The sequence below is a fragment of the Leucopleurus acutus genome (genome assembly GCF_964270905.1).
Source record: "Leucopleurus acutus genome assembly, chromosome: 6".
NCBI lineage: Eukaryota > Metazoa > Chordata > Mammalia > Artiodactyla > Delphinidae > Leucopleurus > Leucopleurus acutus.
Genome location: NC_139149.1, coordinates 89,892,758 through 89,907,350, shown reverse-complemented (window position 1 = coordinate 89,907,350; position 14,593 = coordinate 89,892,758). Strand labels below are relative to the sequence as shown.

The window sequence follows — 14,593 nt, the reverse complement described above, 5'->3', positions numbered from 1 at the left end:
TGATTCATTGTTAAAAATCTGCTTTTCTTATTCAGTAATGCAGAGTTTTACCAGAAGGCTGATTAAAAACCAATCTTTTGAAATGTCACCAAAATAAAATCCTTGACAGATACAACACAACTAGGTATATCATTAAAATAGATTCTTAACAGAATAAAAACCTAGAATCAGAACATTGGTTGAAAACATAGAAGCTCTACAGAGGCAGTAAATTAGGAGCTAGTCACATTTTAAATTTGCCATCAGTGTTTTCTTTGTTGAAGCCCCAGAAGTTAGAGCAAATTGAACTGATAGTATAAGTTAGCACCATGGTTTTCTACCAGATTCTGGAAGAGTAGGATTAAGTGAGGAGAGCTTTTAGATTATAAACTTAAAATCCGCTTTGGCCATAATAGCGCTTCCCCCATCTTACAAAGACTTACATGCACCATGGATGAAGATTTGTTGAAACTCTGAACCTTTCTGTTTTTTTGGTTTCTTTTTCCTCATTTCTTTACCGGGTGAAAACTTTATATTGAAATAGATTGTGTCTTATCTGTACCAATTCAAATAGCTATGATTGAACTTATTTTTATCATGGAGTCAGAGATGTCAAACTATTGTAATGGGACTCATGCTCCTTGCCACACAGTATGTAGCAATTGTATTTTGAATAACTTGCTGTAAACAATGGGGGTTTTGTCATGTGCATCAAAGGTTTTATACAAGGCGTTCTTTAGAACAGTGTCCATTCCTGCTGGTTAGGAAATCCATTCCCAAGGCAGGGCTTGCTGTTGGTTCAGCTCATGACTTAGTTTGGGTGGGCATGGTTTATTCTAAAGGGCAAGTTGGAAAATTGGCCTATTTTTGTGACTTGCTAAAGTCTATTTGAAAAATTAAGTTGGACTGTGGGGAGTCTTGATATGAAAATCTTGTCTGATTCTATTTGCTTCTTGCTTGCGCGGGAACTCCTAGGGAGGCTTAGAGCATCTCACCTGCTGAATTGGATCATGGAGCATGAGGCCATTTTAACATTAAATGTTCTCAGGGAACTTGATGGTGTGAGATAGCCCTTCTGGGCTTCTAGTTCCCCATTAACTATAGTAGTTGAACTCATATCATGTGACCCTTGTGAACCCTTCAGAAGTGTCCAGGGAGAAAATAACAAGGTCAGACCTTTCAACAAGAGAATTTCAGATATGAGCCATGAAACATTCTCTGTTCCTTCCTGTATCTTCTTCCTCAGCCTGTCAACATGTGGTCTCGTGGTGTTCTTTGCTTCTGATGGCTGTTTCTCTCCCTCCCTCCTTCCCCTCTGCAGACATGCCTTGAATTGGAACGCTACCTGCAGACGGAGCCTAGGAGGATCTCGGAGACCTTTGGTGAGGACTTAGACTGTTTCCTCCGTGCTTCTCCTCCCCCGTGCATTGAGGAAAGTTTCCGGCGCTTAGACCCCCTGCTGCTCCCTGTGGAAGCGACCATCTGTGAGAAGAGTTCGGCAGTGGACATTTTGCTCTCTCGGGACAAGTTGCTATCTGAGACCTGCCTCAGCCTCCAGCCAACCAGCTCTTCTCTAGACAGCTACACAGCCGTCAACCAGGCCCAGCTCAACGCAGTGACCTCATTAACGCCCCCCTCGTCCCCTGAGCTCAGCCGCCATCTGGTCAAAACCTCACAGACTCTCTCAGCCGTGGATGGCACAGTGACGTTGAAACTGGTGGCCAAGAAGGCTGCACTCAGCTCAGTAAAGGTGGGAGGGGTGGCAACAGCAGCGGCAGCCGTGGCGGCAGCTGGGACAGTTAAGAGTGGACAGAGCGACAGTGAACAAGGAGGGGTAGGGGCTGAGGCATGCCCCGAAAACAAGAAGAGGGTTCACCGCTGTCAGTTTAACGGGTGCCGGAAAGTTTATACAAAAAGCTCCCACTTAAAGGCCCACCAGAGGACTCACACAGGTAGTGGTACAAGTTGGCCGCACGTGGTTTCTTCTTTTTCCTCCTTTAGCCTCATGGTGGGAAGGGCTTCTCTCTGTTCCGAGAAGTGGCATCCATGCCAACTAGGAGGTGCAGAGAGGCAGGTGGGCCTGGGTGGGGAAGCAGGCGACTCACTTGTTACCTTAGGATCTCCAGGTGTCCTGAGCACAGGACATGGGTTTGTCACTCACTGGCTCGGAGACACTTTCAGAGGCAATAATTCTACAACCATGAGGTAGAATCAGACACTACTGAGGATGCCTGAACAGGGGCTCTGGTGGTGTGACTCACAACCCTACGTGATATATGCACTTGTCACTTTCCTGGTACTTTTCATTGTTTTATCAGTGTAAGTTTGCAGTTTGGATCAACAGTGGAATCCGAGGAGGTACATTTGAAATTCACAATTGAGCAAGGTAGCCAAGGTGTCCCTATTCACTCTTTTTCCAGCATCCCTGATTTTTCATCAAAGTCACCAACAGCAGGAGGGTTTCAGAGTTCATTAGAGGTGATCATTCTATAATTAATTGGCATCTCCTCTTTTGCATTGTCCTCTGGCGCATGCTTTATGGAGAGATGGCAGAATTGCTTTTTAATGAGCTTGTTACTGAGAACTTGCTAAAGTGATTACATGGCTGTGTGTGTGGTAAGGGCGCTGGGGACCGGTGGGGACTGTATATTTTCCTCAGGACTTCTGTGGTGACTCCCAGGAATCATGTTGATCTTGGGAGCGATGGGATAATTTGGTAGAGGGGGGTTTGCAGAGAAAAGAGTGAGATTAGCATATTCCTTGAATCTGGTCTTTGTTCTCTGGTTTGAGTTGGAAGCTTAGGGCTGGTGGCTCTTCTTGGGGTTAGCATCGTAGGAGCAATTACTATCATTGGGGTTTTTTTAATGAGTCCCTGACAGTGTGTTGCTGGTATGGTTTTTGCATACTGCGTGCACAGTACAAGCTGAACAGGGAAAACCTCCGAAAGTATAAACAGCAGAATCAGAGTGTTGTCAGGGAGAAATAGGGGATTGGATCTAGGCTAGGAGATGTGTTGGTGAGAGTTCTTTTCGGGCTCACTGCCTGTCTTCCAGGTACTCTGCGGTGGTTTGTGGGCTGTGTCACCAAGGAAGAGTACAGTGCAAAGTTCATTGGCTGGAAAATCAGGAAAACCTGGGTTCTACTCCAGTGCTATTACTAACTAGCTTTGTGACCTTGAGCACATTGCTTTACCTCACTGGCGGCCTCATTTTCCACATCTGCCAAACAATCTGGATCTTAAGGCCCCTCTCAGCTTTAATCTTCTGGGGGGAGGGGGTCTGTGAAATGTCTTTGTGCAGGACAGAGAAGCTTCCCTGAGGTAGGAGTACATAATGTGTGACTAGAAGCCATCACCACCGCGAACCTGGAAGGTACTCCCACGGGGGGATGAGCGTGGACGTTGCTTCTTCACACCACAGGACTTAGGCATGCTGTCCTCTAACTCCAAACTGACTTTCCCTTCTGCCCTTGCTTGGTTCATGGGAAGGTCCCCTAAGGTAACTTTTGAACCTGTGGCTTAGGTTCAGGTGCCACTCAGGGTTCCCATTAGAGATTGGGTTCAAGTCCTCCAGTCCACATACATCAAGGCGAAAGCTTCCTGCAATTTTCAGCTTTTTTTTTTCCTCTCTCTGATATTGTCCTGGAGGTCGTTTTTATTTATATGTCTTTCTTTCTCAAGTCAATGAGTAAAGTAACGAGAAGACATTGCAGTGCTCCCAGGCTTCAGCCATGACTCATCTCCTGTTCCCCGCAGGAAACCAGAGAAGGCAGGATGAGGCAAGAAGGTTGAGCATTGTTGGGGGTGTGGAATTCATGCTTATGAGCACATTTTTTCATTACTGACGTGAGACAGGCCATGTCCTGCCTAGTATGAGACTGGACGGCTCTGGGGAAGCAGAGAGTCTTTTTTGGGGGTGAGTCCAGAGCATTTTCTTCTTTTCCCTATCCCCTCTTTCCAATGGATGTATTAGAAGGATAACTCTGAGGAGTGATGCATATTTTGTGCTTTGTTTTTTGGTCATTTTCTGTTCAGAGTGATTATCAAGGTGGAGCTCATTATGTTTCCCAGCACCTGCAACCTCTTGCCTTATAGCGAATTAAAGTGGAAAGACTCCTCCCCGTGGGGAATTTACCCAAGAAGGCACCATGCATTATTAGAAAGGCAGTACTGCAGAGTGGTTAAGAGCAGGGCTTTGCAGTCAGGGAGACTTGGGTTTGAATTCTGGCTCTACAACTTCCTAGATTTATGACCTGGATACATGATGTATCTTCCCTGAGCCTCAATTTCCTCATCTGTAAAAGAGGGATAATTTACCTCCTAGATTGTTTTGAAGATTAAATGAGTAAACATATGTAAAATACTTGGCAAATGGTAAGAGCTCGTTAAGGATAGTCATAGGGTTGGTTATAGTTGTGACTATTGCCGATGACCTTGATTAGCAGTGATTTTGTGCAAAAACAGCTTTATGTAAACTAGAAATAAACCACTTAAAGTTAAATGCCACCAAAGAACAAGAAGCTTTTCTTTCCTCACTTCCATAATTTCAGTGTAGGGGTGATGATACAAGGACATTACTCATGGAGGGTGAAATTGGACATGCAGGCCTTGGCCCATTGAAGTTGGCAGTAATGTAGAGCATGACTTTCCTAAAACAACACAGGAAGCAATGGCCTTGCACCCTCCAGAAGCATTTTGCCAGTAAAACCTTCTGCAGAGACAAGCACGGAGGGAAAAGTAGGTGCTTTGAGAAAGAGAAAGGATAGGAGGGGAGGTAGAAAGGATAGGAAGGATAGGAGGGGAGGTAGGAAGGATAGGAAGGATAGGAGGGGAGGCAGAAAGGATAGGAAGGATAGGAGGGGAGGCAGAAAGGATAGGAAGGATAGGAGGGGAGGTAGAAAGGATAGGAAGGATAGGACGGGAGGTAGGAAGGATAGGAAGGATAGGAGGGGAGGCAGAAAGGATAGGAAGGATAGGAGGGGAGGCAGAAAGGATAGGAAGGATAGGAGGGGAGGCAGAAGTGGAGATGGGGGATTAGGAGAGGGAATCTGAATTAATTTGGATGAAATGGATGAGAATCGGAAGTATTTATTTGGAATTGGTGTGAAGGGGGCACATGGGGAACTGAAAAAAACAAAAGTGATAATTTATGTGGTGTGGATGAACTAAGAATAATGAAAAAAGCATGAAGGATGGAATCAAATTAAGTGCAAACATATCAAGGAAGTAGACTAGTAAAAAGCTTGAGGGCAAAGGTATACAGTGATGGGAATTCAGGTTGGAGACGAGTCTGCTGCTAGAAGTGAATGGAGTAGGAAGAGCCGCTGACCAAGTGTTGAAATGAAGTTTAAAAAAATTGGCTCTGGGGCTTCCCTGGTGGCGAAGTGGTTGAGAGTCCGCCTGCCAATGCAGGGGATGCGGGTTCGTGCCCCGGTCCGGGAAGATCCCACATGCCGTGGAGTGGCTGGGCCCGTGAGCCATGGCTGAAGGGCTCTGGTTGGATTCAGGCAAGCTGTTTTAACACAGGGCTCACTTTAATTCAGTGAAAATATTTTCTTATCCTTCAGCTGGGGAAGTGTTCTGGGACATAGAGAGAGAGAGAGAGAGAAAACCATCCAGGAGAAAGAGGGAAAATATTGGCATTTTGTTCTCTAGAGTTATATATATGATCTGTCTCTTCTATATGGTAATATGTTGAAAAAGAGACACTTGCAAATGTGAAATAAAATGTGTGGGTCTCTGTCTATGCATAAAGAAAGACAATACGTTGTTGGTAACATGGACTTCCTTGCATTGAAGAATTTTTAAAAGTGTTATCCATTTAATCTTTAAACAGATAGGATTTACTGAGCTGGAAAAGATATGCTGCTGCTTCTTTTTTTTTCCCTTCTGTGTCTGTTTTTTGAGGATGCTGAATCCTTCAAACTTTTTGCCCTGGAGGATGTTAGGCAGTGAGGTGGCCTTTCTTTTTTTCAGGTAGCAGATGTTCAAGTTGGTAGCTAGGGCACAAATACTGGTTGCCCAAGGAGGTGAAGTGAGGGATGGGGGAGCCAGGCTGGGGGTTGCAGAAGATGAGGCAGGGACTGGGACAAAAGGAATATTGTGAAGTAGCAGAATCTTAGTGAAAGGAAGCATATAAAAATGGACATATGGTTTATTCATTGGGAAGAGCACTTAGTGCTGGCATGAGCGTAAAAATGTCCTTTAGCAGCCAAGCCATTACAGACCTTTCTCTCCCACTCTGTTTTCTGGTCTTTGTATAATATATTTTTCTTTCTCAATAAGTCAACCATTATGTTCATAGTTTTATTCATCTTCTTGGAGACAGCTAAATAATTCTTATATTTTGACACAGGGGAATCTCTCACTTTCAATTAAAAAAACCCACTTTATTATGCTTATTTTCAGCAAAAATCAATTTGTTAAAATGTTAGTAGTTTCTATTCAAAATGAGAAAGAATAATATTCCACATTTCTTCTTGATCACTGCTGAGTAGGAAAGGAAGAAAGTCTGTGATTGAAATGGTGCTTTGTGTTAAGTGAGCAGACTTTTCTAATCTGGAAATTCATATAAAAGCATGTCCACATTTACACTATTAAGATGAGTCAGGTTGGTAAATTCTGGACAAAGGCCAGCAATGAAGTCTTTGGTTGTTGGTCACAGAAGAGGAAGAAAAGAGGCCACGTCCTCTCTTGTGCTACTTGGAGAGCTCTCTATAGACTGGGGTTGCTTTAGCCTAATCCATGGGTGGTGATAGGACATTCTAGATTTTGCACTGAAAAATATAAAAGTATACTTTCTAAGTGAAAAGATAAAAAGAACGTGCAATTTACTTAGCATTCTATATCTGCTTTGGGGTGGTCATAATGAATCAAGATGTGGCACAATCTCTAAGTTTAATTAGGATTTAGGGAAATTGTTTTTAAATGGAAAGGTGAGTAAAAACATTACAAACGAAAAGATGAGTGTAGTATTTAAGAGGCAAACAAAAGTGCTTATTTTATACATATAATGAAAGTTCTTTAAAGTTTGAAATATAATTTATTTTACTTTTCAACAAATACTTATAAACACTTGCTATATGCCAGGTATTGTTCAGAGTATTAAGAAACAAAATTCGACTGAGTAAATTTTAAAGATCTTATTGGCTTTATTTAGTGATTCATGAATTGGGCAGCATCTCATCTAACAAATAGAAAGGAACTCTGAAGCACTATGCAAAACAAAAGACTTTTATAGACAGAAGGGGCTGGACAAGGAAGTTGTACCAGCAAAGAGTCTGATTGTTTGTGGCAAGGTCACCTTCCTTTAGGGGATGACAGGGATCTATCACGAAAATTACCTTTCTAGTGCTGATCAGGTAATTCCAGATTGACTGGTTTAAGATTCCATTCTTGCGGCCGGTGAACCTATATTAAAATTGTAAGTTTCAGTTTGTTGAAGAGGGGCTTAGCACAAGTGACTCCATTTTGGGCCAGTTGTCTCTTTTTTTAACAATTCTCCCTTTCTGATCAAACTCAGCCTTAGAGATGTGATCAAAATTTAACGCATTAATGCCACTCCCAGCTACTGCTCTGAAGATCTCACAGTTTTTGCTGATTCTCTGTGTGCTATTCACAGGTCATGACTTAAGTTTCACACTTTTTAAGTTGGTCATTCTCTTCATCCCTTTTCTGACATTTCAGTCTTAGGGTGTTACTTGCTTGGTGGTTAGTGACCATGAACATGCACTTAAACGTGCATTTAAAGTGCACCAGGAAGACTACTATGATTATTGTAAGCAAGACAAATTCCCAGTGTCTGGAGTGCACTTCAGAGCCATGCTCCCCAAGACCCAAACCAAGCAAAATCAAATATGTCAAGGAAGACCTCATTGAAGGAGTCACTTTTTAAAGCCAAGTGACTTATTCAGTGATTTTATGTAGCTGAGTTTCAGCTTCCCCAGAAGTGTTAATCCAAGTGCAGCAAGTGGTATTGGATGCAGCACAGACACCTTATTGTTCAGCTAAAAGATAATCAAGGGCTATCCCATTATCAAGAACAACCTTGGTCAGAGTCTAAGGAATTTTCTTGGGCAGCTATTGCTTTAGCAGTGGATTTTGCAGTACTTTCAAGAATTAAGGAAGGTTCCTGATCATAGTCTCATTTGTACTCACTTCTAACCAGGGAAGTAAGTGCCTGCCAAAGGAAGCGAATCCTGAGTCCTGAAGCCTTCTGATAGGTCCCTTCTAACTTGACAATGTAAATCAGGGGAATTGACCAATGAGGTGCCTCAGTTTGATTGTGGATGGTTAGGGGCACAGTTAGGTAACCTAAGAGGCATTGCCTGGTTATGTACCAGCCATCTAGGTATGCATAAGCCCAAGGAGAATGATAATCACCACAGACAAAGATTAATCATGTCAGGGCACAAATCATTCCCATGAAGGTGGCACTGTTAACGGATTCATTTGCAGGGATCGTTGCACTTGCCCATTCAAGCCAGGGGTCAGTTAGTTTTTCAGTGCATTTGGAAAGTAAATCTCCTAGCCCCAAATAAAAAGCTGTTCTAAATTCCTTGCAAAAATGGGTGCAGCTGGTAAGATCTTTTCATGATTGGGGTAAGATCTGATTTAGATAATCATAAGAACGTCGAGGTGCAAATGTACTATGGTTTGTCTAGGTATTGTGTCTAGTTGGGCAAGTACAGCTATAATCAGAGAAAAGTAAAAACAAGGCACTGAATGTCCTGGCCATAAAAGTTAGACCCTCTAAGTGACTTCTAAGGGGGGTTCAATTGTAGTTTACAGGACATTAGGAATAGAAGAAAAATTGGTCGCAGGAAGGACCAGGGGGTCTCTAGCATTATGGACAGGTTGGAGTTTTTAATGGCAAATCCAGCAGTCTAAAAGGTTATCCCCCTTAGTAATGGCCTGGGAGATATGATGGTGGTGTCGTTCCAGGCCAATGCCACAGTAAAGGAAACAAAGAGAAGAAGAAAGGGTTTTTAATGTTTTGTTAAAGTATGAAGTCTTGATTCAGCATCTTGGGTGGAAGCAGTCTATACTGATGTCAGCTCCTTCTCTTCCTAGTCAGTTTAATTTGCAGGTCTCCAGAGTTTGCCCAGGAGCAGATGTCAGGTGGAACCTTCTTCAGCTGTGAGATATGTACCCAAGGTTCAGTGCCTTCTATTTTTGCAGCAGTGTCAGTGGTCAGAAGCACTTGGTAAGGTCCTTTCCATGAGTCTCACTTTTGCAAAAATATCAGAGTAAAACAATAACTGCCTGTAAATTATAAAAGACTTTAAAATGCCCACTGTTAAGATCTGATGAGAACTCATTTGCCGAGGAAGTGTATTTATTTCTGTGATATACATTTTAAGATAGTAACTGGAATTACGACTGATAACATTTTACCAGAACATTTAACATTTAAGAATTTCATACGATTTCTGGAACACTTATAACATATACAAATACAAAATAGAGAAGACTTATTGTTACCTATTTGGCAATGCTTCTTATTTAATTTAACATATCAAATAAGCCTATTTAGTTTAACATCTTTCTTTTTATGAGGAGACAGAATAAATCTCTTGAGATGTTCCAGGGGCCCTCTGGAAAATCCCAAAGAAAGTTTGAAGTCAAAAAACTTCACTTAGAATTTGATTTGGGGGGAAGTGTGTCAAAAATATCCATTTAATAGTGACAGTAGATACTGTTAAAGGCAAATACAGAAGGTTACATAGTTGTAAGCAAAACTTAGCTCTTTTAATATTGAGAAGATTAGGTTTTCTCAAGCAGTCAAAGACCTGATAAAGACAGTGTGAAGCACAGTAAGTTGCTGGTAAGACACAAAATCTTCACTGTCCAGGCAGATTACTTAAAAAATAAAGAAAATTTCACAATCCATTATCAAAAGCAGACTAAAAGTACAATAAAACCTTGTAATTTTAACAGAGAAAACCAATTCTAATTTTATACTAGTGTATTTTTGATATTAAAACTCATTTTTTTTAAACGTAAATAAATTCATTCTAATCTTAGCCAGCCTGACTACACATAAAATTTGTTTCCAAGGTTCCTTTTCCACAAACTTTCTACAATTTTGTCCTATTTTTTTTTTCTCTTTCTCATTTTGGAACAATCAGTCATTTTACTTTCCTTACCTACTTTTCATACACAGTTGTTTTCCTTCACCCTTATTTTTTCTAAGTAGTTTTAATTACATATATTGATAATATTGAAAATAAGGAATGCATCCTTAATTCATAGTGAAAACTAAGATGTAAGAAATTGTGGACTGTCTCTTATATGGGCATTCTGTGGATTGGTAAATTTATAAATACATTTCATAATTTCTAGAAGTATATTCTTTCTCATAATAAATTTTCCAATGTAGCAAAAAAAAAAAAAACCCATGTCTACTAATAAACCCAAGTTTCTCAGTAATAAGAAGCTAAAAGATAAACCTGTGTTCAGGACTAATGTTCCAGTATTTATATGGAAATGATCTAGATAGTCAGTGACTATTCATCATTTAATTTAATAATTAGCAAAACTCTAAGGTTTCAAGTTACCAAAAAGATTTGGGGAAACTATTTAAGTAGATATACCATAAACCGTAGTTATTGCTGGAAAGTGGAAACGCTTACCCACTTGCATCTATTTAAATCACTTGTTCTTAACAGTTATGTTTAGATTACTCATGAAAATTTTATCATACCAAGTTATTTTTCTTGCTGAAAAATTTTGTAATGGAGATAACATGAACTTATTTGACTAGTAAACCCAGGTAGAATAAAATTGTATGTCTGCATTATTTTCAATGTTGATAACTCTAAAGACATATCTATTTTAATTAAGCCAACAAACTTAAACGAGCTTTTATTTACTGAAGATTATCCTAGGTCACGTGAACTTGAAAAACATTTGAGTTTTCATATTTCTGAGACTATGTTTAATTTATATAGCATTTGTTTTTAAACCAATTAAATGGAGCCCTTTACAAATTAATCTTAGCAATACCATCCAGAGGTAGAAAATACCACACATCTACAACACATATACAGTTGACCCTTGAACAATGTGGGGTTCAGGGGTGCCAACCCTCTGCATAGTGGAAAATCTGTGTGTAACTCATCATCCGCCCTCTGTATACATGGTTCCTCTATATCTGCGGATTCAACCAACTACAGATCATATAGTACTGAAATACTTACTCTTGGAAAAAACCTGCAAACAAGTGGATCCAAACAGTTCAAATCTTTGTGGTTCAAGTGTCAACTGTGTATATAGACACACATAAACATACAGACTGACTCAGAGACCTTAGAGCTTCCATCCTCAAATTTTAGCCATGAATTAGGTACAATAATACAAAACTCACTAGTTATATAAAATAAGTTGGATCAAAATTGTGTGTTTGGCAGATGGAATAAGTTAAGGCTCAGATGGCTAAAGCTTTTCACTAATATTTGTGATGAAGACACTTAAGATTTTTCATTTGTCTAAGTTCCAAATAACTCCCTACCCCCTTTTTTCCCTTTGGTAAGAATTACCTCCCTGGAGTTTGCATTTCAAAGAGATATGGCCTAGATACGATTTCCTGGAGAAGACCTGGTAGAACATTTACATCTCAAAGGCACAGGAAAAGAATGTAAGTTCGTCCAAGAAGGACTCTTGTTTCATAAGGCCAGAATTTTTACAATACCTACAAGTCTTTTGAGATGAATAGGGGAGGTTTGGGGATTGGACTTCGAATTGTTTCTAGAGCTGCATTTCTGGTTTTGCAAAAATTTGTAAGATAGGGGCAGTTGCTTTTAATTTCTCAAAGAAGTGGGTTGTAGCCTAAATGATTATCAAGCGGTTGATTTGCTTATTCAACCACATTATCTTCAATTTGCTTTTTTATATTGGGGAGAGGATTTCCAACTAAGATGGAAATGAAAATTTATGTTCTGGATTTAGAGCTGTTTGTCTTCGGAATGTTTTAGTAAATCCTTCCACAAAGGCATCAGAATAGTTTTTGTTATTTTATTTTTTTCCTCCTGGGTACCTAGTTTCATTTATCTTAGGGGAGAAGGTTTAAAAATTTTTTTCTGTCAGGCTCTGAATATCAGCTTCCAGTTTGGCCAGCTTCTGATCACAGAGCTATTTAAAAAATGCTTTCAAATATCTTGTCATTTTTCAGCTGACACACGCAATAAATATAAATAAATAAAATGAAATAAAAAATACTGGCAGTATTGAACAATCCTATGGACTCAAGAGATGTCCCCAAAGAGGGTGCAAAAGTTATTACCCTCCCAAGATTCAGAGCCACTCCCAAAGATAGCCAAAAGGAGAAAGAAAGAAAGAAAAAAAAAGACAATTCCCCTGAGGGCTGGCTGTATACCCAAGCTGCAAATGGGGTTTAACCCACATTTCTGTCCAGCCATATCTAGCTGCAAATGGGATGTAACCTACATTTCTGCCCAGTCATATCTTGAGGCCCTCAAATTGACAAGCCGAGTTCTCAGGACGTAAAACAAGACAAACAAGAAGGTAACAGCTGTCCTTGGGAGAGAAAGGATCAATAACCAATGGATCTGGATTTAGAAAGGAAGGGGCAGTGTGAAATTTTATTTTCCTCTCCCAACTGGGCATAACAGACAGAAATTCAGGAGCGCTCCCTCTGGTAAGAACTCTCACTCTTTGCTGGCTTCTGCCAGTTTCCCAGGATCCCATCTGCAGGCTATAGTATTTACCAGAATTTGACAAGGTTTTTCCATTAATTTTATTTTTCCTTGGCTGTTTAAGGGAATAATGTAGCAGTTTACCAGAAAGTCTCTCGGAGTCCTGTCAACTCTGGGAGGGGTGCATATAGGGACCTTCCTTTGAGGGTAGATATGGGGGTGTCTGTATGGCCACTAACTTGGCAGACTTGTTCAGTCCTGTAGTCTCTTCAGAATTGAAAGACAATTCAAACAGAAGACAGTAGAAGGAATGTTACCGCAAAGGGGGGTAAAGGGGAGCAGTAGGAACTGTGTCCCTCCTGTGGTCTTTGGTTTTAGGTACTCTTGAGTCTTTTCATTAGCCTTTTATAACACATCTTTCAGTGAAGGTAGTTTGGAACTTTGGAGCCTCTGCATGCCAATTACAGTAGGTATCCCATTCTATTTGTTTGATTTGGGAACCCTTGTTTTAAGGCACGCTTTCTTAAATGATTATGTCTAAATGGAACGTTCCCTATAATGGCCGTTGTAATTCTAGGTTGTCTTTAGTAAGGTTTTGCCATTGTTGTTAAGATATTTATAGCTTCCGGGACCATGGTTCTTAGACATAAAATAAGCAGGTGTGCCAGAGGTAGTGTACTCAGTTCTTTGAAACGTAAGGATCCTAATTTTTTTAGCTAAGCCTTGGGTCTCTCGGAGCCAGAATTAATACCCAAGAGGGATGTGGCACTGGGTTGGGGATTGTGTGGTGTTTTACAGCACACCTTGTTGTGTGGAAATTTTCTTGGGATCGGCAGGTGACCTGGTGTCAGTCTAACCTGTTTTGTGACCAGTTTATCCTAAAACAGGAGTCTTTTGAGTTAGGTGACAAGCCCTCTAACAGCTTTTAAGTGCTCGACCATACCCATCAATTTTGTGACTTTTGTCTTCTGAGATTCCCATTAGCAATAGTCTTTACCTCATATGCACACTAACATACCAGCAGTAACCAAAGACATGTTACTGCATACTGGCCAAGAGAAGGTGCTAGGTGGACACCACCAGCTGTTCCCAATGAGGAACTACAGACTAAACAGTCTCTAATAAATGGGGACTGTGGAGTAACCAAGGGCTAGGGACTTGGGTTCCAGGTGGGACCGTCTGCCAGCTCACGCTGACCCACTAAGCCCTGGACTGGGGCTGTGGTCTAACCAAGGGCTAAGGATTGGCATTCTGTTAGAGCCTCCTGTCATACTAGGCTGGCCCGTTAACCTTGCACTGGAAAGCCAATTGGATCAGGAGCTCAATGCAAAGAGAGCAGAACTCAGAGCTGAGAGGAACTTACCCACAGCCCTTGAAAATGATGAGACAGAGAACTCAAAGGTTTACAGGTACCAGTGCCTGTGTTTCTCGTTATCTCTGAAGCCATCAGAAGTTTCCTTTGGATCCCACCACTGCCTCCAAATCTGTTAAAAAACAAAATTCAACTGAGTAAATTTTAACGATCTTATTGGCTTTATTCAGTGATTCAAGAATTGGGCAGCATCCCATCTGGCAAATAGCAAGGAGCTCTGAATAACTCTACAAAATGTAAGACTTTTATAGGGCAGAAGGTAGCAGGACAAGGAAGTTATACCAGCAAACAGCTGTTTGTGGCAAGATCATCTTCCTTTAGGGGGGATGGCAGGGGTCTCTCAGGCAGATTACCTCACTAGTGCTGACCAGGTAATTCCAGATTGACTTGTTTAAGATTTCATTCTTGGGGGAGGCTAAAACTATAGTTAAGTTAGGTATTAAGTCTTGATTTGATGATGTGGGGCTTAGCACAAATGACTCCATTTTGGGCCTTTTGTCTTTTTTTTTTTTTTTAACAGAAATCTTTTACAAATATAACCCTTTAAGCCATATTAATCTAATGACACAGGTGCTATTCTTATTTCAA

At 40.7% G+C, this 14,593-nt stretch overlaps 1 protein-coding gene across 5 annotated transcripts in view; it reads left to right on the top strand.

Moving 5' to 3' along the window:
• The window catches only part of KLF7 (KLF transcription factor 7), a 109,580-nt gene that overhangs the window by 39,361 nt on the left and 55,626 nt on the right, over positions 1 to 14,593 (top strand). For 3 of the 5 annotated variants that reach the window (XR_014326271.1, XR_014326272.1, XM_082840829.1), the window contains exon 2: positions 1,301 to 1,931. Coding sequence is in view for 3 of the 5 variants with exons in the window: in XM_082840829.1 (XP_082696955.1) it covers positions 1,301 to 1,931 (631 nt within the window). In the remaining 2 variants the exon portion in view is untranslated. Of the gene's footprint in view, positions 1 to 1,300; positions 2,539 to 14,593 lie in introns of those variants that run through there. The other 2 variants (XM_082840830.1, XM_082840828.1) reach the window with 2 other exon arrangements.